This window comes from Pogona vitticeps, chromosome 2 (assembly GCF_051106095.1).
Source record: "Pogona vitticeps strain Pit_001003342236 chromosome 2, PviZW2.1, whole genome shotgun sequence".
NCBI classification, from domain to species: domain Eukaryota; kingdom Metazoa; phylum Chordata; class Lepidosauria; order Squamata; family Agamidae; genus Pogona; species Pogona vitticeps.
The window spans coordinates 11,330,653-11,358,460 of record NC_135784.1 but is presented as its reverse complement, the minus strand read 5'-3'; the positions used below and the strand labels follow the sequence as shown (position 1 = coordinate 11,358,460).

The window sequence follows — 27,808 nt, the reverse complement described above, 5'->3', positions numbered from 1 at the left end:
TCGGTTGCTGCCTTCCAAGCCCCTGTGAGGTTTTTTAGTGAGCTCGAAGAGCGAAGCCTAAGCAAGGTTGGGGGTTGGAAGACAACACACCAGAAAAGTCCTGAGACCTGAACTCTGCCCGCCTTGGGTTGGCAACCCCACAACACAGGGCCCTTGGCATGGAGGGCACGGAGGCCGAGGAGCCCCTTTGGATATACACCCTGCTTTGGGATCCTTGAGGAAGGGTCCTGTGAGAACAGAAGGCCTGGTCCAGCCCTCGGTCCGCTACTTCACAGCGATGGGCTCTGGTGTTTTCTAGGTGTTGATTATGTTTACCATTTTTAGTGTAGCATTGGTTTGATTCTTTTTAAGATTTCCAGACTTACAGTTTTTTACTTTTAAATGTTGCCTTTGAATTTTATTGATTTATTTGATTTATTTGATTTTTACCCCACCCCTGTAGACAGCGTCTACTTGGGGCAGCTTACATAGTTTTTAATAATGTACATAACCTGCCTTGGGTCCTTTTTAATGAGAAAGGCAAAGTACAAATATTCTAAATAAATAGTGGGAGACTTTTGACTTAAGGGAGACACTTCCTTTTGACTTAAGACAAATCTCAAAGAATAGTAACGTGGCTAAGAACATCATATGTAGAATAAAATTTTCTACTCCCCAGACCAGGAATAAAACTAATTTTTCTTTGATTCATTTTAATGTTTGTTGCCTTGCTGTTTTTCACTTTAAAATATTGCCTTTTTCTGATGCACGTAAGCTATCTTGGGTCTTTTTTAATGAGAAAGGCAAGATTAAAAATATTTTAAATAAACAGTGAGAGACATCCCATCTTGTATGCTGCTGCTTTCATCACGTGTGTCAGAGAGAAGATACGCCTGCCTGCCTGCTTTTGTGTTTGTCTTGTTCTGCTGCCTGAAGAAGAGAGAGAGAGATGGGGATGTAGCCCCGTTCAATAGAAACATGACGAAGGCACATTCTAGCAGGAAACGTTTTTGATTTGCTTTATCCAGAAAGCCTCCAGGCTGATGTTTTTTCTTTTTCTTTTCTCCTAGGAAGGGGTGAGACTCAGCTGATTGCTCTTTGCTGTTTTTGGACCCAAAAACCAATAACCAAATCCCAGATCCCTCCAACATTTGCAAGGTAAGCGAGATTTCAAGAGGTGGCTTAAGCAGCCGTGCCACACACTCTCTCCTCTCAGTTTCCCTGGCCCAGCAGAGATTTGAATCCTGGTCTCCTGGTTTCCAGTCTGGTACTCATCCACATCACCACGCTACCTGTCTGAAGATGTGCTGAGTGGTGGTGTTTGGTTTGCTTTGCACATTATTTAGGTTGTGTGTTTTTTTTTAAATGATCTCGATCCTGCTCACCCCAACCCCATGCTCACCAAGGGCAGGTCCTCTTGATAAGAGGCAAACCTTGGTCATCCTAATTTGCAGTGTGGGGTTTTCCCCCCTGAACAGACAAGCCACACTGGGAATTTTGCTTTACGCCCTCCATCTGTACTTCAGAGTCCTATGATAATTGATTAACAGGTGTCATGAACCCAGTTCCCCTGTTTGTTTCTCCACATAACCCAGGTTCACTTTTGGATGTGACAGTTATTTTTCAGCCTTTCCCGCTGCTACCAGAGGAGATATTCCTCACTCTATCAAATAGGACTCTTCAATCAGTGTGATTCAATTAAACAAGGTTTATTAAAATGATCAGAAGTAAATCATGTAAAGTAAATCAGGGAGGTTCTTATTTTATTCATGCAATCAACGGTGCTTTAGTAACATTTATATTTGTTAATGTAAAAAAGTATTTATTCATTTCTTTTCTTATTCCCGATTTCTTTATTACTCTTCCCGAACACAAGACTGGTCCTAACTACCTAACTTCTTTTCTCTAACTGAGGTTCCTACTTCATCCCTCACTGAAGTCCTCTCTAACTGCTAACTCATTTCTCTAACTCTAACTGTTCTTTAACTGTCATCCATTCTCTTTATATTTCCTTCATCCCGCCTCTTCTGTACAGTCATTGGCTCCTGAATCAAGGTTCCATTGTGATGGACAAGAGTGGTTCCTGACCTGTCAGTCACAACAGGTAATGTCATTTCTGTTCCCACCTTCTCCTTTAATATCATTCCCCATTATTGGCCCACGCGCAGATAGGGGGGAAGTGGAGGACTTGTAGGTCAATCAGGCAAAATGGGGCTTACGAGGCAGGGGGTCCTCCTTGCACCTTCCTTCTGAGGGGGAACATGTGCGAGACCTCTTGTTCTTATGCACTCTCTCTCTCTCTCTCTCTCTCTCTCTCTCTCTCTCTCTCTCTCTGTGTGTGTGTGTGTGTGTGTGTGTGTGTACAGTGGTGCCTCGCATAACGTTTTTAATTGGTTCCAAAAAAAAAAACCTTATGCGAAAAAAACTTTATGCGAAACGCCATTTCCCATAGGAATGCATTGGAAACCGGTTAATCCGTTCCAATAGGCACGGATTGGCATCCTTAAGCGAAAAAACCCATAGGAAACATTGTTAAACGATACAATGTTTCCTCCATTGGAATGTATTGAAGCCGACTCAATACATTTCAATGGCTTTGCGAAGTCAATTTTTGCAAATTTAAGTGTGTCATAAAAGGGTCAAAAATGGTTTTAAATGCTTGGATTAGCTTCTGCACCCTCTAAAACGGATGCAAAAGTTAATTTGGCTTTGATCTGACTTTTCGTTAATTTATGGTGAATTTTTCCCCCCAACTTTTGACAGCTGTCAAAATCTGACAGCTCCATTGTTTCCTATGGGGGAGAAAAAAATTCACAAAAAATTAACGAAAAGTCAGATCAACGCCAAATTAAGTATGCACACAGTTTAGAAGGTGCACTAATGATTCCAAGCATTTAAAACCGTTTTTCAACATGATAAGACACTTTTGTAATTGAAAAAATGAACATCGTTAAGTGAAGCAGGGGACCTAAAAAAACCCGTTAAGCGAAGCATGGTCCCAAAATCGCTATGTGAAAATCGCCCATAGGGAAAAATGTTATACGAAGCACAATCTGACTCTGAAAAAATAAACGTTAAGCGAAAAAAAACGTTAAACGAAGCAAACGTTATGCGAGGCACCACTGTATTCCTGCATTAAGTGGCAGAGAGGAGGGCTAATCGAATCCATCTCAAGACCAGATCCTGAAATGAGGATCAACTGCAGGACGACTCCGCCCCCAAACCTTGTGTTGCTTCTCAACTTTTTCTGAAAGGGAGGCAGGAGAGAAACAGGAGAGAGAAGGTGGTGGAATTTTCCTTCTTGGGATGTTTCCTAGCAGAGGCTGAAAGGGAGATCTCCCCAGGAAGGGTCTCCTGGTGGGCGTTGTTCTTCCCGCAAGGAAAAAAAAAACTTCTGGTCTTTGGGTCGTGAAGGCACAATTCAGGGCCATCGGCTGTGCAAAAGACCTGCCTCTCCTTCCTAGGGATTCTCCCTCCTGCCTCCAATTCATGGCTCTTCATTGGGTGGAGTGAAGGGTGCTTTGGAAAGAGGCCGAAGGAACTCCGGTCATTTCCACATGGAGGGCAGGAGGAAAGAAGGACCGGAAGGCAACCCAGCCTCTCCTTCTGGGGCGTTCCCTCTCCTGGCAGGTTTTTTGCAGTGCCTCTGAAGGGTCCATTTAAAATGAAGCCGTCTCGAAATGCTTTCTTTTACAGCAAGGACAGCTGACACCAAGACTCACACCCTCAGTTGCCACCTTTCCAACCCCTACGAGGTTTAGAGTGAGCTCAGAGGGAAGAGCGAAGCCTAAGCAAGGTTGGGGGTTGGAAGACAACATGCCAGAAAAGTCCTGAGATCTGAACTGTGCCTCCCTTGTGTTGGCAGCATCCCCCCAAGACACAGGACACTGGGCACAGAGGGCACAAAGGTGGAGCTTCCCCTTTAGAGACGCCCCCTTTGTTGACATCCTTGATGGGACAAAAATAACAAATGCTCCCATGAGAACAGAGGGCATGGTTCAACTGTCAGTCCACTACATCATGCAGGCTCTGGTGTTTTCTAGATGTTGACTTTGTGTTTTAAAAATTTACATAAGTTGTCTTGGGCCATTTTAAAGGAGAAAGGTGGGGTAAAAATATTTTAAATAAATAGTGGGTAAAATACACTGTTGTCTGCTGGTGCTTTCATCGCAGGTCCTGTTGCTCTCTGGTTCCCTGCTGTTGCCCCCACCTCACTGGGACGGGGGGAGCTTTTATCTCCGAGCCCAGCAATAGATGCTCCTTCCTTCCTTCCTTCCTGCCTTCCTTCCTTCCTTCCTGCCTTCCTTCCCTCCCTCCCTCCTTCCTTCCTTCCTGCCTTCCTTCCTTCCTTCCTTCCTGCCTTCCTTCCCTCCCTCCCTCCTTCCTTCCTTCCTGCCTTCCCTCCCTCCCTCCCTTCCTTCCTTCCTTCCTTCCTTCCTTCCTTCCTTCCTTCCTTCCTTCCTTCCTTCCTTCCTTCCTTCCTTCCTTCCTTCCTTCCTTCCTTCCTTCCTTCCTGTGGTTTATTTGTTCGCTCCCTTTCTCTTCCTCTCGTTCTGCTGCCTGAAGAGGAGAGAGAGGTGGGAATGTGACCTCGTTCAACAGCAACATGACGAAGGCACATCCGGCAAGGAAACATTTTTGATTTGATTTATCCATGAAGTCTCCAGGCTGATGTTTTTCTTTTCCTTTTCTTCTAGGAAGGGGTGAGACTGAGCTGAGTTGTCTTTGCTGATTTGGGGCCGACAAACAAAAAGCCAAATCCAAGATCCCTCCAGGATTTGCAAGGTAAGTGAGATTTCAAGAGGTGGCTTAAGTAGCCTTGCCACACACACACTCCTCTCAATTTCCCCGACCCAGCAGGGATTTGAATCCAGATCTCCTGGTTTCCAGACTGGTACTCCATTCACAGCACCACACTTCTTCTTTGAACATGTGCAGAGTGTTCCTATTTGATGGTATGGTTTTCTTTGCATCTTATTTAAGTGTTATTTTTTAAGATTTCAATCCTGCTCACCCCAACTTCAGACTCCAAGGGCGGTCCTCTTCATAACAGGCAAACCTTGGTCATCCTGATTTGGGGTTTCTGGGGTTCCCCTTCAAGTCTCCCTTCTTGTTCCCCCTTAACAGACAAGCAGGAGTTTTGAATTTTCCTTTAAACCATTGTAATTTATTAACTTTAACATCATTTCTTTTCTCACCTTCTCCTTCAGTGTCACTCCCCAGATTGGTCCACGCACAGATAGTCATAAGAATAGACTACCATAATTCTCTTTGTGGGGCTTCCCTTGAGGCTGACACCAGCAAATGCAAGAGGGGCAGCGTCTCCTCAGTCCACAACTCTCCCCCTTCGGTCGTCTCCTCTGGGAAGGCAATTCCACACCCCTGCGTGGGGGAAGGTTCCTCCATTCTGCATTCTCTCTCTTCTTCTTTCCTGTTTGCCTCCACTGTTTCCTTATCCTTCAGCTCCATCCTCTTCTTTTCTGTTTACCCTAGTAGAAAGGTTTCTTGGCTGTGTGATGGTTCCTTCACCTTCCGGCTGTGATGAGATGGGTTTTTGAGTTAAAATCTTTTAAGGCATATGGGTTTTGTAATTAAGAAATAAGCCAGAGAGGTTCCATCTTGTTTCTTTGTATATAGTATCTGTGCTATGCTGACAAGTTGTTTTCTAGGCGAGCAGAGAGAATGTTATTCTGAAGGCCTGAGAAAGGACTCTGTGTGATTAGATAGATGGGAATTGTTGTGACTCTTTGATAAACCACAGAAAACCCAAATAACATCTGATGCGTATGGGAAGGAAGTCATGTGGTGCAACAGGACTGTTTGCCTAGTAACGAACTCTGATTGGATGACATCGTGGGAAGGTGCGATGAGCCTTTGCCAGTTACTCTTGAAAAAGGAACTTTTTGCCTATGGACTTTGTCTTTCCAAGACCGACCTTTCAGTCATTCGTGACCTACTCTTCAGCCATTTGGGACTGGTGGCCTACCTACATGGACTGGTTCCTATGCTTTGCTGGATTACTTTTGGACTTATGGGATTTTTCCTAAGGACTGTGCATGGACTATTTTCTATGGACTGTTCTATGGGATATTCTTTATGAACTCCTTTTCTTGGAATACTCCATATGGACTATGCTCTTGTAAATTTGTAAGGACTATGGTATATTTACTGGATTTTTCTTTTCTAAGGACTATGGGACACATAATGGATTTTTACTTTTGTTTAGGGGTTTTTATTCTATAGTATCACTGAGGACTATAGCCTTTTTATAACCTACTTGGATTATTTTGTTTTTACTAATGATTTCCTAGACTGGAACTGTTTTTATTCTTTTTAATGTCTTTTTGTGTTTTGTAAGGTTTTTGAACTCTGTTATATTTTTCATGTTTTCTTTGCCTCACTACATCTGTGTAACTAAACAGCACAATGCTAGTTTATTTGTTTTGGTTTAATTTGGCTTTGATACCTAGTAACATGCTTTTTCTTTAATAAAATAAAGATTATAAAACTCATTTGGTTTCCTGAACAGTACACTTGCCATAGGGTCATCTGAGAGTGCTGCCTCGGCCTAGCTTACTTAGAGTCCTGTCAGTGGTGCAAGTTGAGTCTAAGGACTACAAAGCCCACTTGACCTTTTCACAATAATATCTGAGAGTACCAGGGTGTTCTTATGTGGGCAGACCTGTGAGAAGGAGTGTTGTAGCATGGCTAGCTGAATTGGACTCTTTCAGCCCATTTTAGCATGTGCAAACTCCTGATTGCTCTCTGTCCAAGCTTACACGTGTGTTTTCGAACCCGTGTTTTCGAGCATGGTGGCAGCTGCGCGATGGACCACGTGCTGGGTTTTGTAGTACCTCAGGATGACCAATTTTTGTTCTATCTGGCAGCTTGAGTGACTCTGATCCACAAGCTAAGTTTTGATTGCAGTGGGACACTGAGGCTTCAAGGAGCTAGGTGCTTCCCTGGGTGTAAACAGTAGTTTCCTAAGAAACGCTGTTTGCCAGCAGTTAGATCTAAAGGCTGTGGTGAGAGGTGTTAAATCTTCAGGCTGTGGTAATGTGTGTTAGAATCTGGGGTGCTCTTTTAAGAAAGAGATTCCCAGTGGGACAAGCAAACTGTTAGGAAACAATTGGATTTAATCAGTAGGCATGTGCAGGTTGTTACAACGTTGTAGTGAAGAAGTTCCAAGATGCATGTCCTTTATTTTTAGAGTGCTTGCATTCTGTAATAGCACCCAAGTTGAGCAGGTCATTTCACAATCTTAGGATTGCATAAATGACTCTGGCTACATTGATCTGGGACTTGCATTCAGCTTGTTTTGGCCGAAGCGTACTCCTATAATCTTAGGATTTGCCGGAGCACCTGGCCGTGTTCCAGACTAGATCTGGATCTCCCACTACGATCTTAGGATCTGTCAGGAGTACCTAGCTGCATCTGGCTTGGCCTAGAGTCATGCCCTATGGCCTTAGGATATCTATCTGCACCCATCTCAGTCATTGATCATCTCTGTAACTTTAGGGTTCACAGAGTAGTCACAGTTTTTCTTTTCTCTTCCTTTTGGATTTTTCAGTATTTTGGTTTGGCAGCTGTTTGTCCTCTCGCCTATCTTAGGATAGCAGGGTGACAGCAGTTGGTCGAAGGTGCAGAGGAGATTTTTAAATTTTTTTTTTTTGGAGTTTTGTTTGTTTTTATTGCTGACCTAGCCAAGGCTAGATTGCCAGCAGAAGATGGGGGAGCAAAAACAGTCGGCAACTGTGGACAGAATCTTGGAAGTGGCTTCAGGATTTTTCGAGCAAGCCAAGCAGAAAATTAGGGAAAGAGATTGCCTGATACGTGAGCTTTATCAGGAAAACTTACTTCTAAAACGTTTTTTAAGCACAGAACCTGGCTTGATGCAAAGGTTTTTCCAAGCTCAGCAGGGTTCCTTTGGGGATTACTGCAACGAGACGCTCCAAACAATTGGGAGCGACCCTGAGATGAAAGATGCTTGTGTGGAAAGAGTTAACGAGGCCCAGTGGAATTCTAAGGAGCATTCCAGAGGAGACAGCGATTTATCGCCCGTCCAACCAAAGGATTTACAGACCCGGGAGCCGCGCGCAGAGAGAGGAATGCAGGAGAAAGTTCGCCGGGAAATAGCATCGGACGACCCAAGGGAAAACTGCAGTGCTCCAGAGAATTTCAATGCATTGGGAGTCAACTCAGCTCTTTTTCAGAGCACAGGGCAGGTGAGAAATTCTGAAATAATTCGGGATGAGACTATGGGTTTGCCAGAAGAAAGAGAGCAAGGGATTATCCAAAACCTTAACGCAATTACTGTGACTGAGAGCTCTCACATCAGCTTAGAAGCAACAGCAGTACAGAACAAACAGTTTGCAGACCTCCAGGGGACTAAACAACCAGTAACAGCGGGGTCAGGAGAAGTTCAAGGGGGAGTAAAATACCGAGATGATGATTTGGAGACTCAGTTTGATCCTGTGCCAGAACTTATGTCAGTTAGGTCGGAGTATTCGCCTGTTCTCCGTCCAGTTAATAGTATACCCACACTTGTCTCAGAGGAATTGAACGGCCCCCATTCTCTCAGCCCAGAGAGAACAGTGAAATTAGATACTGTGAAGTTGGAGGGCATTCCTTGTTCTTCCTGGCAGCTTTGCAGGGAGGCAATGCTCCATAAGGGGGAACTAATTAGGACGGGAGAGAACACATCAAAACAGACCGAAGGAGATAAAGTACCTTTACCAGAGACGTTGAGTAATGTTACAGGAGGAGTTATTTGTACAGAGACCTTGCAGCATGAACTTTCACACTGTTTTAATAGTACAAGTGAATATGGAACTGATCCTGTAAACTTGATTAAAGATAGAAAGCTGCATTTGAACCTGTCAGATGGTGAGACTGTTTCTAGCACAACCAATGAAGGGGGAAGCGCTAACTTTTTGGGATTACAAAGTACTGATGTTTCTCCAGAGACTGAAATCATGTCTGGAAACTTTGGCCCAGTACCACAGTTAATCTTCTCAGAAAGATCTTTAGAGAGAAAAGCAGAGGTTTGGGACCATTCTTATTTTCAACAGCCTATTTTCCAAGGAAGTGGTGAGAATGCTGTTACTGTTTCTGAGGCTATGCAGAGTACTCCCGAGGGAACTTGGATGCAACAGCGGCCTCTTGTGACCAAACCTGATAGCACAGCTAATTCAGCAATACAGGTATTCAGGGGTGAAGGCATTGATCAATTTAGCCCAGGACAGATATTGGAGCCTGTGTTAGCTAATCACCAAAACGTCTTCTCGAATTCACCGGGAGAAACTAATGTGGTGAAACATTTTATTACAGTCAATGTTGAGGCGTTGGTAGAAATTGTTGCAAACACTGAATACATTTCTGTGATTGGAATAAAAGGAGGGCTTTATCAGATTTTAATTAAAGAGGAACATCGCCCTTATACATCATTTACTTGCCCTCAGGGAATTTACCAACTCAGAAACATCTACCTGGATCTTATGACTGCTGGTCTTCTGACCTTGCAGAACAGAGGCTTCTGCGGTTTAACCCTGAGTGCCACCACCCTGAGTGCCACCACTCCTTTTGAGGTACCTTTCTTTTAAACCTTGAGATTATACCTCCCCATCATGGCTGGGAGAGGGACGGGGTGGCGCTGTTGGCTAAACCGCAGATGCCTGTGCTGCAGGGTCAGAAGACCAAGCAGTTGTAAGATCGAATCCACGTGACAGAGTGAGCATCCGTCTGTTGTCCAAGCTCCCACCAACCTAGCGACTCGGAAGATTGTCTTCGGAAAAATGCTGGCTCTATGGCTTGGAAACGGGGATGAGCACCGCCCCCTAGAGTTGGACACAACTGGACAGAAATTGTCAAGGGGAACCTTTACCTTTACCTATCATGGCTGGTAACCTGTGATTCCCTTTTCTTCTAAAATCTCTCCAATCCCCCTTTTTAAGGCATCTAGGACAGATGTCACCACATCCTGTTGCAAGCAGTTCTAAAGACAAACAGCACACTTGATAAGGAAATACGATCCTTAGGTTGATCTTAGGTCCATCGAATTGGCCTTCTTCATTCACTGCTGCCACACACTGGGTGGACACTTCCATCGAGCTATCCACCAGCACACCAAGATCTATTTCCTGATCCATCACAGACCATTCAGAACCCATTAGCTCATGAAAAAAAAAATTTGATTTCATGCCCCAGTGTGCATTACTTTACATTTTCTTAAATTTTCTTATATTGAAAAGTATTTGCCATTTTACTGCCCATTCTCCTATTTTGGAGAGATCCTTCTGGAGTTCTTCGCAATCCATTGTGGTCTTCTCCACTTGGAAAAGCTTCGTGTTATCTGAAAACTTGTCTACCTCACTGCTTATCCCTGTCTACAGATAATTTATGAACAGGTTGAAAAGCACCGATTCCAGGACAGATCCCTGGGGCACACCGCTGTTCCCCCCTCTCCATTTTGAAAACTGCCCATTGAAAATTCTCTGTTTCCTGGTTCTCAACCGATTCTCAGTCTATAAGAGGAATAACAAAAACAGTCTATTTAGCAGCAGTGATATTTGGATGAGCAGTTTGATGAATTTTTCAGCCGTTTTGAGGTGGAAACAGATATAATAATAATTCCAACACCTACTCTCTATAGTAATCACTAGAATCTACCATTGACAGGTGTGAGACGCGCTTTCCAGAATATTAACGTTCGAAAGGCAGCTGGACCAGATGGAATCATGGGATGAGATGTTAGGGGCTGCGCTGCAGAATTAGCTGGAGTTTTTACAAATATTTTCAATCTATCCATGTCGCTGTGTTCTGTCCCCAGAGCTATAATTGCACTTAATAATGAACTTAAAGACCACCAGTAGTGAACAGCTGGACAGTGTTACTCAGCCTGTGGTGTAGATGTGGGTGTGGAGTGTTTGAGGATATTTTTACGTGTGTGTATGTGGGTCTCTGGGTGTCTCTGTGAATTTTGTTGTATGTGTATACTATGTATAGACTTGCAATGACAATAAACTTGATTTGATTGGATTTGACGCCCTCATATCCCCTGACTATGGGGTTTTCTTAGCAGCCTTTGGCAAGTGACAACAGAGGGTCCGGTGCAACCCTCGGCCCACTCCATCACACGGGGTCTGGTGTTTTCTAGATCTTGATTTTGTTTACCATTTTTAGTGCAGCTTGGGTTTGATTCATTTTAATGCTTCTCGTCTTGAAGTTTTTCACTTTTAAATATTGGCTTTTTCTGATGCACATAAGCTATCTTGGGTCTTTTTTAAAGAGAAAGGCAAGATAAAAATATTTCAAATAAACAGTGAGAGACATTCCATCTTGTATGCTGCTGCTTTCATTGTATGTGTCAGAGGGAAGATCCGCCTGCCTGCCTGCCTGCTTTTGTGTTCTGCTGCCTGAAGATGAGAGAGAGAATTGGGGATGGAGATCTGTTCAATAGAAACATGACGAAGGCACATCCCGGAAGGAAACGTTTTTGATTTGCTTTATCCATGAAGCCCCCAGGCTGATCTTTTCTATTTTTCTTTTCTCCTAGGAAGGGGTGAGACTGAGCTGAATTCTCTTTGCTGTTTTTAGGACCAAAACTGAAGAACCAAATCCCAGATCCCTCCAACATTTGCAAGGTCAGTGAGATTTCAAGGGGTGGCTTAAGTAGCCTTGCCAACCACTCTCTTCTCTCAGTTTCCGTGGCCCAGCAGGGATTTGAATTCAGGTCCCCTGGTTTCCAGTTGGTACTCCGTCCACGACACCACACTTCCTCTTTGAACATGTGCAAAGTGTTGGTGTTTGGGGAGATGGTTTTCTTTCATCTTATTTAGGTGTAGGATTTTCTTAGAAAAAATCTCAATCCTGCTCACCCCAACCCAGGATGTCAATGTTTATTCCTGCCATCTCCTGTTTGACCACATCCACCTTACCAAGGTTCATGGATCTTACATTCCAGATTCCTATGCAGTATTTTTCTTTCCAGCATCAGATTTTCCTTTTACTTCCAGGCACGACCACAGCTGAGCGTCCTTTCGGCTTTGGCCCAACAACTTCAATAGCTCTGGAGCTACTTGTACTTGTCCTCCGCTCTTCCTCAGTAGCATGTTGGACACTTTACGACCTGAGGGGCTCATTTTCCAGTATCATATCTTTTAGGCTTTTGTTTCTCTTCATGGAGTCTTATTGGCAAAGATATTGGAGTGGCTTGCCAATTCCTGCTCCACGTGGATCGCGTTTAGTCAGAATTCTCCACTATGACCTGCCCGTCTTGGTGTCCCTGCAGGGCATTGCCCATAGCTTCTCTGAATTACTCAAACCCCTTCACCACGAGAAGTCAGCCATCCGTGAAGGGGATGGCCACTATATCAATCTGTCAATGTTTCTTTCCTAAGCAAGGTGGTTGAGAGGGTGGTGGCCGACCAGCTTCAGGCGCACCTGGATGAAACAGATGCCCTGGATCCATTTCAGTCGGGCTTCAGGCCGCGCCATGGTACAGAAACGGCATTGGTCGCCCTGTGTGATGACCTCTTGAGGGAGGCCGACAGGGGCAATGTGTCCCTGCTGGTCCTCCTCGATATCTCAGCGGCCTTTGATACCATTGACCGCGGTATCCTCCTGGGGAGGCTCTCCGAGTTGGGAATTGGTGGCCTGGCATTGGCCTGGCTCCGTTCCTTCTTGGGGGACCGCCCCCAGAGAGTACAGCTTGGGGAGAATGTCTCGGCCCCGTGGAGTCTCAACTGTGGGGTTCCACAGGGGTCGATTATCTCCCCAATGCTATTTAATATCTATATGAGGCCGCTGGGCGGGGTCATCAGGGGATGTGGAGCTCGGTGTCATCAGTATGCTGATGATACTCAGCTGTACATCTCCTTTCCACCTACCACAGGAGATGCCGTTCTGTCCCTTCAGCGCTGCCTGGGGACCGTACTGCAATGGATGCAGGAGAACGGGCTGAGGCTGAACCCGGACAAGACGGAGGTACTGAGGGTGGGCGCTCCCACAGTCGGGTGTTTGGGAAACTTCCTCACTTTTGGGGGGGCGACCCTCCCCGCCAAGGATGGGGTCCGCAGCTTGGGGATCCATCTGGACCCGGCGCTCACCATGGAATCCCAGGTGGCGTCGGTTGTCCGAACGGCCTTTTACCATCTTAGGCGGATAGCCCAGCTGCGGCCCTATCTCGAGGTGGGGGCGCTCACTACGTTAGTGCATGCGCTCGTAATCTCAAGATTAGACCACTGTAATGCGCTCTATGTGGGGCTGCCTTTGAGGCTGCTGCGGAAATTACAGGTGGTGCAGAATGCGGCGGCCAGACTACTCAGTGGTGTGAAAAGGTACCAACATATTTCGCCCACCCTGGCCGCATTGCATTGGCTGCCCATCCGTTTCCGCATCGACTTCAAAGTATTGATGCTTACTTATAAAGCCCTAAACGGCTTGGGGCCTCGATACCTGGCGGAACGCCTATTTCCACCAAGTTCTACCCGTGTCACTCGCGCGAGTCAGGAGGTGAGGCTGAGGAGCCTAACGCCGAGGGAGGCCCGGAAAGAAAAAACAAGAAATCGGGCCTTCTCGGCAGTGGCTCCTCGCCTCTGGAATAACCTTCCCCCTGACATTCGCGCGGCTCCCTCACTGGGTACTTTTAAAAAACAACTAAAAACTTTGATGTACCGGCAGGCTTTCCCGTTTATTAATTCCTGATCGCCCTTCCTTTTCCTCCTTAGTTTTCCCTTATCTTGTTGTAATTTTTCCTTTGTATGATTTATTTAACCGTATTGTTGTTGTTTATCGTTGTAAGCCGCCTAGAGTAATCTTGGTTGATTAGATAGGCGGGATATAAATAAAATAAATAAATAAATAAATAAAATAAATATCTACCCTCCAAATTTTCCAGCTCTCCCACCTTTGCTTAGATCCTTTGGGCACTTGCATAAAAGCACCTGCGTATGGGGCCCCCAAAAAGGGCTGCTTGTTTGCTTTTCCCTCCAGTGGACCAACATTCCCATCCCATCACGTTCCCAGTCCTAATTCCTACACTATCACCACTTTGTAGTTCTCTACCCTCTCCACCCTCAGTCCACAGGAATGTGGAGTCCCGAATTGGACACCACTCGGCTCTTGTCGGCTTTCCTCCCGGATTCAGTTTAAAATATTCTCTGCCTACTTTTTAGTGTTAATCTGTTTCCATGTTAATTCAAGTGAATCCTGTCTTGCTTGTACAAGCCCGGCTTGTCCCAAAACATTAATGAGCGCCAAATTAATCTAAACCTCTCCCCTTGACAACATCGTCTCATCCACGTGTTTAGACCTCTGAGCTCCACCTGCCTAGCTGGCCCTGTGCGTAGAGCCGGTAGCACATCTGAAAACGCTGCCTTTGATGTCCTGGCTTTGAGCTTCCTTCCTAAGAACCGAAATTTGACCTCCAGGACCGCCGTCTCTTTCGTGCTGATATGCACCCCCAGTGCTACTTTGTCCGCAGCACTCTTTACAAGCCTCTCCAGACGAGACGTAAAGTCTGCAACCTTTGCACCAGGCAGGGGAGTCGCTGTGCGGTCCTCACAACCATCTCAGACCCCTCGCTCTGTTTTCTTGACGATCGAATTGCCCACTACCAGAAACCCCCTATTTCCTCCCCATGAGGAGTATCCTCAATGTGACTGTGTACAGGCCCATCAACTGAAGAAGGGGATCTCCTTGAGGGTGTGGTTTTCCTCTTGTGAAGATTGGCATCCTCCGGCTCAGAGACTTCCAATTCCAGCAGCTGATGAGCTGCTTGTTAATGGGTGGGATGATGGCTGAAGGTCCCTGGAGGTCTCACTATGGTCCCTCCCTCTCTGCCTCTGCTTCCCTGTGTCTGCACCCTCAAGGGAGCGAACCCATTCCTTAAGTTCCTGGAGAGCTCCTTGCAATGAGGACACACCTCTGACTTTTACCCAAGAGGTATGTGTGGTGCTCAGCCTTGTGGCCCCTGTTTTATCTCATAAAGGCTCACACTCCTTCCTCCTCTTCACGCTGCCACCAGATGTTGTTTCCCTAACATCAATTAAGTACTGGACACTTATGCTGCCAAACACAATCAGTTTATTGAACAGGGTGGGGTTAATAAGCAGTTGGAAATTGCAGTATAAATCACAGGAAGTGAATCACATATATTAAACAATATTTGGTTCATTCAAATAACTCTTTACCTCTCTATCTATTTCTGACCCTTCTGGTCCAATTCCCAGGCCTCCAGCTCTCTAACCCTCTTCCAGCACCCCTTCTCCCTTTCTCCCGACCACCAAACTCTCCTCTGGCCCTGCCTTCCTGTCTCTCCATTGGCTCTCCCGTCAAGGTTCTGCAGTGACGGACAGGTGACATCTGGGCTATCCGCTACAGTATGCTGTCATGAATGTGAACCTCGTTGCAAAACACAGGATATCCGCCAACCCACTGCTGGCTTCCTGACTGCAAGCTGGCATTTCTTTCAAGCTTGCCAAACCTCTCCTCAAAGGACGTGAGAGGCAGTATCTGGGGCCCAGGCTTCCTCGCCCTGCAGCTGAACTCCCTGTGTCTTCTTAGCCTGCACTTGGTTGCAGGAGGCAAGGACCTATAACTTGACCACATCTGTAACATACAGTAGTATCTCGGTTTACGTACACCTCAGTTTATGTAATTTCTCATTTATGAATGGAAATGAGTTCGAAATAATAGCTCGGTTTACTTTTCCTCCCCGTTTCTTTCGGTTTGTAAATTAAGTTTCCTCGTAAGTGGTGGTCTGTAGCACCGCCACCATCACTATGGCAATCAGTGTTCTGGGCTACGTATTTTTCGCATGGCATAAAGTCTTGGAGGATGCCTTGTAATGTGCAGCATTTAGAAATGGTGAACTCACTGTGTCTTCTTACCCTGCACTTGGTTGCTGCATCACATTCCTCCACTTTTACTCTTCCTTTCTAACACTGGCCTTCCTCTCCCCCCCGGTATTCATTTATGGTAATCAATTCTTTAATTCAAATATTTGTTTAGTCTTTAATCAACTTTGAGAAATTCTCTTCCAATTTTCTAGAAATCTAAGTACTGTACAATCATTGGGGAGAATAAAAGAATGGGGTTAAAAAGACAATTTAAAAATTGATCATCGGTACATTCAATACAGATGAAAAATTTCTACCAAAGTGTGATAGCTGATCTTCCTATAATGATTTAATTGATTTTTAATTTTTAATTTCTTTTTTTAAAAAAATTATTTCTATAACTATAACGAAAACAAAATCATACACATAAAACATATAAACTCAAATACAATGTGTTCCCCACCACCATATATGGGACCTCTTGCCATATTCTCCTCCTCCTCCTCCTCCTTCTTCTATTGTCCTCCAGAACTGCATAGATTCTTGATTTGGAGCTTTCCCTTTCCCCTTTATAAGCACATATTCCAGAAATTTGCCCCATATTACATAAAAATTGTCCTTTTTCAGCTCTCCTTTCTTAATCTTTAAATTACAAGTTAGTTTATCATTTATTGCTATATTCCATATTTCTTTATACCATTCTTCAATTTGTAATTCAGTCTTTAATTTCCATTGTCTAGCTATAATCAATCTAGCTGCTGTTATTAAATTAGTTATCAATTCTTTAGTCATTTCATCATATTCCACGTTCTCATATATTGATAACAGAGCAATCTCAGCCTTACATTCTATATCTTTTCCACACATATAGCTTAATTCTTTGAACATTTGTTTCCAAAATCTTTGTACCTTTTCACATTCCCACCACATATGAAAGTATGTACCAACTTCTTTCTCACATTTCCAGTAGACATTCGGATGATTAGTATTAATTTTGTTTAATTTTACCGGTGTTAAATACCATCTTAAACTAAGTTTAAAGAAATTTTCCTTTATTCTTACCGACATAAATCTTAAAACCCTCATTTTCCATATCTTCCTCCATTCTTCTTCATTTATTCTTTTTCCAATATCTTGTTCCCACACTATTTTCAGTCCCTCTTTCTCACTTTCTTCTTCCTCTAAATTGAGAAGAAATGAATAGATTTTACTCACTGTACCTTTTACTGGGTCAGTCATCTGAATGTCCTCATATGAGAATAGAAATTGTTCATATTTTGTATGTTCTCTACCTTTATTATATTTATTTACCCATTCCTTACTCCATCTTTCTAGTTGTACATAATTCAACCACAAAATAGTCTTGTTTTGAAATATTTGTTTCATTTGCTCTATCGATCTCATTTTATACAACCAGTCTTTCAATCTAATCACTTTTTTCTTTAAATAAATGCGCATACACTTTCAAATAGAATTAATAAATGTATTACAAAATATATCAAAGAAGATCAGAATGGTTTTTTGAAAGGTAGGCAAATGGAAAACTTAACTAGGAGGGTCTTGAATATTATACATAATATAGAAAAAAATAAACTGAAGGCAGGCATTTTATCATTAGACATATTTAAAGCATTTGACTGCATGGAATGGCCAACACTAAAGATCTTGTTAAAGGGTTGGGGTTTTGGAAAGAAGTTTAGGGGGATAATAGATCAATTATATCTAGAGAATACCTCTGTAGTAATAGCTAATGATGGGATGACAGAACAAATAGCTCTAGGCTGAGGCACTAGACAAGGTTGCCCTCTCTCTCCAGTTCTGTTTTGCTTAGTTATTGAAATGCTGGCAAATGTAATTAGGAATGACGACTTAATTGAAGGTATGGGAGAAAAGAAGAAAACAAAGATTAATTTATTTGTGGATGATTCCTTATTGACAGTGAAAAATCTGTCAGAATGTATAGATAAAATTAAAACCCACTTAGAAAAATTTGGAAAAATAACTGGATTAAGCATAAATTGGCAAAAATCTGAATTAATGTTGTTTAATTATAGTAGAACGGAACAAGAAAGGTTTGCTGAAAAACATGATTTTAAAATATGTAAAACAATTAAATATTTAGGAATAGATTAGGAAAAAATAATCAAAAAATAAGGGAGAATAATTATAAAAAAACTAAAGGAAGTGATTAATAAGAAATTACAGGAATATGGTAAATTTAAGTTATCATGGTTCAGAAAGATTGCATTGATAAAAATGAAAATTCTACCAAAAATTAATTTTTTATTTAGAATGTTATCAATGCAGTTAACAGACGATGATTTGAAATATTGGCAAGGAATAATTAACAAATATTGTAATGAAGGGAAGAAATCTAGAATAAATAAAAAGTATTGGTATAAAACAACAAAAAAAGGTGGTATAGGTTTACCAAATATAAGAAACTATTATTTAGCTAACCAATTGAGGTTCATTGGCGAAATTATATATAATCCGGAAAGGCTAATTTGGTGGGAAATGGAATAATCAGAATTACAAGGAAATATAGAAAAATATTTATTTAGTAAAGGCAAGAAAGATAAAATAAGTGAAATTAATAATCTTTTTTAAAAGACATTGTTAAATATATGGTATAAGTATAAAAAGAATTTATGTTCATCTTACTCTCCATTTGGATTAGTGACAGAAATAGAAAATTTTCCTACCGATTTAATTTCTAATTTCAACTTCTCAGAATTTAGCTTTTTACAATCTTTCAATTTTTAGTAACATTTATTCCTCCTTATTGTAGTATATATAGCAATAGTATTTTTCCTCCTTATTCTAATTGAAGAAGGTTATCTCAGGTTTTTGCCAGTTCATTTTGTCCTTTCCCCACTGATCATAATTACTGCTGATAATGGTGATCGTTCTGTAAGTAGCATGTAGAACACTGTTTCCGAACTTTATTGAGTCATGACCGCCTTGTAAAATCGCTAAGTGATCTGAAGTTTACCTCCCACATTTTCATTTAAAAGGCATTTTAATATGAGAATGAAATTACATCAAAATAGACTTCTCAGAAAAGAGTTCTACCCCAATGATTAAAGGAAGGCTGCAAATCTACTCTACCAAATATTTATATATTTATTAAATTTATACCCTGTCCATCTAGACTGAAGTCTACTCTGGTGGCTAACAATAATAGATAAAATTAAAACATTATAATAAAATAAAAAAAATTAGTAAAAACGTACAGTGGTGCCCTGCATAGCGAGGTTAATACGTTCCGGATTAACCCTCGCTATGCGGAATCATCGCTAAACGGGTAGGGAAAACGTATTGAAATGCATTAAACTTAGTTTAATGCGTTCCAATACCTTGCTTACTTACCCGTTCAGCAAGGATTCCCCTTGCCGGGAGCCATTTTCGTGCCCTCGCTAAGCGAGGGCAGGGCGCGAAAACGGCTGCCGGCAGCCATTTCCGGGCTTCCGGTGGCCATTTTGGAACCGCCGATCAGCTGTTCGGCGGCTCCAAAATGGCCGCCGCAATACCCGATCTTCGCAATGCGGGTTTTCCCCATTGCGAAGATCGGGTATGTTTCCGTATAGCGATCCCGAAAAAGGGATCGCTATATGGAAACATCGCTATACGGTGCACTCGCTAAGCGAGGCACCACTGTACTTCAAAATGGGCAAAATAATTAGGTGATGACAGGAGGGAAAGCCTGCCTAAAGAGCCAGGTCTTATGTTTACTCTTAAAAACACATAGCGAGGGAGCCAGAGAGATCTCTGGGGGCAAACTGTTTCAGAGGCAAGGGACCACTGCTGAGAAGGCCCGGTTTCTTGTTCTTTCTCTCTGGGCCTCCCTGAGCCTTAGGCCCCTCAGCCGCCCTTCCTAGCTAAAACGAGGGATTCGAGTAGATCAAAATCATTTAGGGATTTCATTTACACTTTAAAATAAATGTGGAAACAAACAGGCAGCCAATGCAAGGCAGCCAGAGTGGGGAAAATATGCTGATGTTTTCTCACCCCAGTGAGAAGTCTGGCTGCCACATTCTGTATCATTTGAAGCTCCCGCATCAATGTGAAAAGGCAGCTCCACGTAGAGTGTATTACATTAGTCCAATCCTGAGATTGCAAACACATGGATGTTCTTTCCTTCCTCCTCCATGACTCAGGCAGAGCCCGAATGGGTCTTTCCTTATCCCTGCAGATTTCTGACATGGTTGCTTCACTTCTTTTTTCTAATCTATCAGATGATGACCAGGAGAAGAGGAATTTCCCAGCAACACTTGGGGCATCCTGGGCAGGAATTCATATTGAAGCAAGAAAACAGAGAATTTAAAATGAGAGTGCGTAGGAATGGACATCAAATGAAAGAAGTAAAGCAGGGAAGCAAGCAAATAAAAGCATGTCACCTCAGTAGAAATGAAATAACTCATGCAGGGGAGGAACTGTATCCATGTATGGAATGTGGAAAGAGCTTTAGTCGCAGAGATAGCCTGAGGTCACATGAAAGAACTCACACTGGGGAGAAACCGTATAAATGCATGGAATGTGGAAAGAGCTTTAGTCACAGTGGTAACCTTAGGTTACATCAAAGGACTCACACTGGGGAGAAACCATATAAATGCATGGTATGTGGAAAGACCTTCAGTCAGAGTGGTGACCTTAGGAGACATCAACGAACTCACACTGGGGAGAAACCACATAAATGCATGGAATGTGGAATGAGCTTTACTCAGAGAGGTACCCTTATGTTACATCAAAGAACTCACACTGGGGAGAAACCGCATAAATGCATGGAATGTGGAAAGAGCTTTAGTTACAGTGGTAACCTTAGGAGACATGAAAAAACTCACACTGGGGAGAAACCACATAAATGCATGGAATGTGGAAAAAGCTTTAGTCACAGTGGTAACCTTAGGTTACATCAAAGGACTCACACTGGGGAGAAACCACATAAATGCATTGAATGTGGAAAAAGTTTTAGTCACAGTGGTAACCTTAGGTTACATCAAAGGACTCACACTGGGGAGAAACCTTATAAATGCATGGCATGTGGAAAGAGGTTTAATTGCAATGGTCATCTTAGTTCACATGAAAGAACTCATACTGGAGAGGAACCTTATAAATGCATGGAATGTGGAAAGAGCTTTAGTCACAGTGGTAACCTTAGGTTACATCAAAGGACTCACACTGGGGAGAAGCCATATAAATGCATGGAATGTGGAATGAGTTTTAGTCACAGTGGTTCCCTTAGGTTACATCAAAGAACTCACACTGGGGAGAAGCCATATAAATGCATGGAATGTGGAAAGAGCTTTAGTCAGAGTGGTAACCTTAGGTTACATCAAAGGACTCACACTGGGGAGAAGCCATATAAATGCATGGAATGTGGAAAGAGCTTTAGTAACAGTGGTGAGCTCAGGAAACATGAAAAAACTCACACTGGGGAGAAACCACATAAATGCATGGAATGTGGAAAAAGCTTTAGTCAGAGTGGTAACCTTAGGGTACATCAAAGGACTCACACTGGGGAGAAGCCATATAAATGCATGGAATGTGGAAAGAGCTTTAGTAACAGTGGTGAGCTCAGGAAACATGAAAAAACTCACACTGGGGAGAAACCACATAAATGCATGGAATGTGGAAAAAGCTTTAGTCAGAGTGGTAACCTTAGGGTACATCAAAGGACTCACACTGGAGAGAAGCCATATAGATGCATGGAATGTGGAAAAAACTTTAGTCAGAGTGGTGACCTTAGATTACATAATAGGTTACATCAATGGACTCACACTGGGGAGAAGCCATATAAATGCATGGAATGTGGAAAAAGCTTTAGTCACAGTGGTAATCTTATGTCACATGAAAGAACTCACACTGAGGAGAAGCCATATAAATGCATGGAATGTGGAAAAAGCTTTAGTCACAGTGGTAATCTTATGTCACATGAAAGAACTCACACTGAGGAGAAGCCATATAAATGCATGGAATGTGGAAAAAGCTTTAGTCAGAGTGATGAGCTTAGGTTACATCAAAGGACTCACACTGGGGAGAAACCATAGAAATGCATGGAATGTGGAAAAAGCTTTAGTCAGAGTGGTGACCTTAGGTTACATAATAGGTTACATCAAAGGACTCACACTGGGGAGAAGCCATATAAATGCATGGAATGTGAATGAATGAATACTTTATTACGGTCAAAGACCTGTAAAGCCAAATCAATATAAAATAGATACATATAATTGTAGCTTGGTAAGATCAGTCAGGGTAATAAAATTCCAATAAAACATGATAAAACAACCCTTCTTTGTAGTTAATAATATCATGTATCCTTGATATAAATAAAACCTCAATCAGTGTTATATTAAAAACATATCCATCTAAAATCACCTATCCAAACATTTGATTATGAATAACCAGTGCTGCTGCACAGAATTTGGCCACTTGTAACATAAGGAGTGTTGTCAGAGAGTAGCAGTTGGACATAATCCTCCTCTGATCTCCCAGGAGATTTACAAATAATAGGTGATAAAAGCTCCATACGAAGATCCCGATAGCAGGTGCAGAAAAGGAGAACATGACCAACTGATTCAACTTTCTCACTGTTACAAGGGCAGAGAAAATCTGCTGTAGGCAAATCTCAAAATTTTCCCTCCAAAAGCTTGGAAGGAAATACATTGAGCCTAGCTAGCATAAAAGCCCTTATGGCTTTAGGTGACATAATGCTGGCTAAATACGAGGAGATGATAAAAGCAGCTTTCTTTAGAAAATTATATTTCCCTAACTGGCCAACATGGTCCTGTAGTTCAATGTCCCATACCCTTAACTTCACTGCTTTGATGGCATCCTTGAGACCCATTGCTATGAGTATACTGGGGGAAAAGCCAATTTTCAATAACTCTTCATTTATATGCTTCTTCCACTCTGACTGATAGGGATCAATTAGGATCAGTGGGGCCAAGCCTTCTACTGCAAAAATCAGTTTAAGCCAGTATTTCACCATAAGGACTTTAGCCCGTGCTTTGATGGAGATTAGCCCAACCTCTAAGCGAAGAGCCACATTGGAAGTACAAGGTGGAACTCCAAGAATGGCTCTCACGAATTTGGTCTGGACAATCTCCAGAGGTTGTAGATTAGCGCAAGCGAATAGTTGAGAGCCATAAAGCATTTGTGAAATAATCCTGGCCTTAAAAACTTGTATTGCTGATGGTACATGTTTACCCCCATCAGTATGGAAAAATCTTCTTAGTGTGCCGGTATTTTTCTGGGCACTCATTGCTGCATGGTTTACATGAGTAAGCCAGGATCCTGAAGAGTGAAAAACTATGCCAAGGTATTTGTAGCAAGCTACTTGCTCTACAGGGTGTCCCTTTAGAGACCATTTATGTTTTATTCTCCTTCTACTCACAACCATAATCTTGGTTTTAGCATAATTAATTATTAGTTGTTCTTTATTACAGTAAGAGGAGAAGGATCTCAGGAGTCTTCTAAATCCTACGCACATTGTTGACAATAAAACAGCATCATCAGCATAGAGTAAGATTGCAATTGGGCGAGAGGCAAGTTTGGGTTGATGAAAATCGGGGTTGCTTAAATTCCCAGCTAAGCCATTGATATAGAAGTTGAACAAGGTGGGGGCTAGTATGCATCCTTGTCTCACTCCATTAAGTACTGGGACTTGGTTGGATAAGATCCCCGCGGAGTTACAAAGAACCCGCAAATGCGTATTTTCGTGAAGTCGCCGCATCAATAGGAAAAGCCGTTTATCGATACTTGTGGATTCAAATTTTGACCACAGGCGTTCCCTTGGTATGAGGTCAAAAGCAGATTTGAAATCTATAAAGGCTGCATATAGAGCACCACCTTTGGGAGCAGAGTATTTAGATGCCAGGTGGTGTAAGGTGGATCTTCCCAGCCTAAATCCTGCTTGTTCCTCTGCAAGTATATTCTCCTCAAGTAGCCAATCTTGTAATTTGCCTAATAAATGCCTTGAATATAGTTTACTGATGGTGTTTAATAGACTTATTGGTCGATAGTTAACAGGATCCTCTCTGTTTCCTCTTTTATAAATTGGAACTACAATGGCTAGGTGCCAATGCTCAGGAAAATATGCCGTTTTATCAATCCAGGTGAATAAAGAGGCTAATACAGGAGCCCACCAGTCAGAGTTGGACATTATAAAGTCAGGTGGGATATAGTCGGTTCCGGGAGCCTTGCCTGGTTTAATTTGCTTAATTAGCGTTAAGATTTCCCTTGGAGCAACTGGGGGCCATTCAGGTATATGATCAAGCTCATTCTGAGAAATTAAGGTACTAGCTGAATGGACAGTGTAGATAGTTCGAAAATGTTCCTCCCATATACTAGGCAATATATAGAAATCTTGTTTGGGAGTATAAGTTAGTGTTCCCTTTGTTACTATCTTCCAGAAGGAGACCGAGTCCTTCAAATTGGAAGCAGTTATCAAACACTGCCAGGTTTCTCTCTGTGCTTGAAGCTTTTTAGTTTTAACTAGAGCCTTGTACTTCTTCTTAAGTGTAAACCAATCTGTTGGAATTCTAGCCAGGTTCTGTTCTCTGTGGGCCCTATAGGTGACCAGTAACTCATGTTTGGCTGCTTTGCACTCTGAATCAAACCAGGGCTTTGTATGGAGAGAACCAGCAGTCAATTTGCATGTCTTTTTAAAAGTCAGATGAGTTTGTAAAGATTGTACCATGTGTTTATAGGCCTCTAAGACTGGTTCCACTGAACTGAGAGAAGTAATTAAATTACTGAAATATAAATACGGCTCTGAAAACAGCAGCTGTCTCATAGATGCATCTAATTCCTCTGACCACTTAATGCGGGCCCCTCTTGTGTCGGCTGCAATGGGTGTTATAGGAGCAAGGTCCACAAACATTATAATTATTAAAATAGATCTTTAAAACCAGATGGTCACTTTCTGCACGATAAACCACGTTAAAATCATGTATTCGATCCATCAAGTCCCTAGAGATTAAAACATAATCTATTGTGGAAGCACCTGCTGAAGAGGTAAAGGTAAATTCACCAGGTCTATCTCCAGTTATGCACCCATTTAAAAGGGATAGACCAAAATTATTAATCATATACATTAAGCGTAGACCGGCATAATTACAGCCACAATCTTTAAATTGCCTGTGGTTAAATTTTTTATGAGGAATAGGTTCTGGGAAAGTCACATTGAAACGTGCAGAAAATGTCACATAATTCGTGCCTATCCTGGCATCGTAATCTCCAGCGACTATTATAGAAGCATTAGGATACATTTGTGTTAAATGATCAATGTAGTACTCTAGGTTAATCCACAAGTCATCTGTCATCACACGAGATTGTTGCGGAGGAATATAAACATTGATTAGTACAGTGGTGCCTCGCATAACGATCGCTCCGTTTAGCGATGAAATCGCTTTCCGATGGACTTTTTTCCATCGCAAGAGCGATCGTTTTGCGATGGCCCCTATGGCGAAAATTCGCTTTGCAATGATCGCGGGGGAGCACTCCCCCACGATCATCGCAAAGGCCCCGCTGGTCAGCTATTCTAAAAAATGGGCTTTGCGCTGCTCGCGGGGAAGCGCTTCTCCGGGAGCAGCCCAAAGGCTCGCCTTTTGGAACAGCTGATGGGCGGGCCTTTGGGCTGCTCTCATGGAAGCGCTTCTCCGGGAGCAGCCCCAAAGTCCGCCCCATAGCTGTTCCAAAAGGCGAGCTTTTGGGCTGCTCGCATGGAAGCGCTTCTCCGGGAGCAGCCCAAAAGTCCGCCCCTCAGCTCTTCCAAAAGGCGAGCTTTTGGGCTGCTCGCATGGAAGTGCTTCTCCGGGAGCAGCCCAAAGGCTCGCCTTTTGGAACAGCTGACGGGCAGGCCTTTGGGCTGCTCGCATGGAAGCGCTTCTCCGGGAGCAGCCCAAAAGTCCGCCCCTCAGCTGTTCCAAAAGGCGAGCTTTTGGGCTGCTCACATGGAAGCGCTTCTCAGGAGCAGCCCAAAAGTCCGTCCCTCAGCTCTTCCAAAAGGTGAGCTTTTGGGCTGCTCGCATGGAAGCGCTTCTCCAGGAGCAGCCCAAAAGTCCGCCCCTCAGCTGTTCCAAAAGGTGAGCTTTTGGGCTGCTCGCATGGAAGTGCTTCTCCGGGAGCAGCCTAAAGGCTTGCCTTTTGGAACAGCTGACAGGCGGGCCTTTGGGGGGGAGCGGGGGCGCTCCTGTTTGGCATCTGCCTCAGGAGGAGGGAGGGAAGGAGGGGTGAAGGGCCTGGCCCCAATTCCCGGCCGCAGTCCTGGGGCGGGCGCCGAGCCAGAGCGCTGCAAAGGAGGAGACGCCCGGCCGGACCGGGATCAGGGCGGCAGAGGCTGGGGGGCACGCCAGAGACCTCCTCGCCCCGTCTGCACCCCGCCAAGGAGACCGGGTGTCCAGGGCTGGCTGGCTGCCAGCTGCCTGCCTCCGAGCCCTCGCTGGCTGGAGACAGCCCCGCTCCCTCCCCCTCGCTCTCGCCCAGCCATGGAGGCTGGCTGGCTAGCTAGCGGTGGGTGGCGTGCCCCTTCCCGTCTTCCTGCCTCAGAGCCTTCACTGGCTGGAGACAGCCGTGCTCCCTCCCCTCGCTCTCACCTGGCCATGGAGACCAGGCTTCCGGGGCTGGCTGGCAGCGTTAGGCTGGCGCGCCCCTTCCCTCCCCACCATGGGCAGTTGCCTTCTTCCAGCCCACTGCTCGCTGGCCTTGTCTGGGTGTCTCCCGGCTAGCTGGCGAGTGGCGTTAGGCTGGCGCGCCCATTCCCTCCCCTCCTCCCCATCCTGGGCAGCTGCCTCCCTCCGAGCCCTCACTCACCGGAGAAAGACCCTTCGGCCCACCTGTCTGTGCCCCGGGACAGCCCCAGCAAGGAGGCTGGGCGTCATCTGGGGCTGGCTGGCAGTGGAACTTCGCTTTGCTATGATCAGTTCCGATCATAGCAATGCTTTTACAACAGCTGACTGGCGGTTTCAAAATGGCCGCCCGCTGTTTCTGGGATGGATTCCTCCCTTACCGAACAGCGAAAATGGCCGCGCTATGGAGGATCTTCGCTGAACGGTGAGTTTGAAGCTCATAGGAACACATTAATCACATTTTAATGAGTTTCTATGGGCTTTTTTGCCCCATATAGCGACGAATCCGTATAGCGACGATTTTTCCGGAATGGATTATCGTCGCTATGCGGGGCACCACTGTAGTAACAAACATGTAGCAATCTTCAGTGTCAAGGCAGAAGCTATCCTGTTGGAAAAATTCCATGCCACTACTGATATCTGTAACTTTGGTGATAAGAAAGTGACCATACCACCTTTATCACTGGGCGAAGCATTAATAGAATATGCCACATATCCATTTAACATTGGCTCCTTCAGAGACCATGTTTCTTGTAGTAGAATTATATCAAAGTTACTGATATATTCAATGAAGGCAGGATCCGAAGCCTTCGTCTGCCAGCCCGCAATATTCCAGGACAAAAATTTAATTGCGGGACTCTTACACTGAAACATGGGATCTACCAAGTCGGATAGCTGAGGAGGTGGAGTGTCATTACCCAGGCCATGGGATAAGGATGGTTCTAATTGAAGGGGAGAAGATGCCCTAACTGAATTAGAATTAGTCTGCATACTAACTACATTTCCTGAAACATTGGACATAGTATGCCTGGCACCATAGGGTTGCTCTCCACCACCTCCACGCTCTAGGCCTGATGGGTTCGTCACCTTCAAAGAATAGCTCCTGTCACATTGTCAGTCCTTGTGGTAATAATCAATTTCTTGCCCGAAGGACTGTTTAGAAAGCCCATAGGTGTTAACTCGCCCTAAAATCTCTTCATTCCATCTACTTTTCTTCTTTTTAAATCTTGGGTTCAAGCTCCTATTTCTTATAATGACTGGTATTGGGTAACCTACAGCCAAATCCGGATCCACACTGGGTAGGTTGGCAGATAAAATGTTCATAGTCTGTGGGTGTAGCTGTTGTAGACCCTGATTGGA

General features: G+C 43.8%; 1 protein-coding gene and 1 long non-coding RNA gene across 20 annotated transcripts in view; one reads left to right on the top strand and one right to left on the bottom strand.

Annotated features, from left to right (window-relative positions):
• Positions 1-27,808, top strand: part of LOC110071056 (uncharacterized) — a 157,237-nt gene that overhangs the window by 54,649 nt on the left and 74,780 nt on the right. For 3 of the 19 annotated variants that reach the window (XM_078387613.1, XM_078387616.1, XM_078387618.1), the window contains 5 exons: positions 1,050-1,137; positions 2,015-2,083; positions 4,677-4,764; positions 11,534-11,621; positions 20,057-23,809. The exons of 2 other annotated variants lie outside the window; for them this stretch is intronic. In XM_078387613.1, the coding sequence (XP_078243739.1) occupies positions 20,057-21,868 (1,812 nt within the window). In that variant the 5' untranslated portion in view covers positions 1,050-1,137; positions 2,015-2,083; positions 4,677-4,764; positions 11,534-11,621 and the 3' untranslated portion in view covers positions 21,869-23,809. Of the gene's footprint in view, positions 1-1,049; positions 1,138-1,855; positions 2,084-4,676; positions 4,765-5,189; positions 8,205-11,533; positions 11,622-20,056; positions 23,810-27,808 lie in introns of those variants that run through there. 14 more of the 19 variants (XM_078387598.1, XM_078387593.1, XM_078387601.1 and 11 more) reach the window with 8 other exon arrangements.
• On the bottom strand, positions 16,854-20,098 carry LOC140703921 (uncharacterized). Its single transcript, XR_012083101.2, has 2 exons — positions 19,830-20,098; positions 16,854-16,999 (listed from the first exon to the last, which is right to left on the bottom strand). It is a non-coding gene; the product is annotated as an uncharacterized LOC140703921 (long non-coding RNA).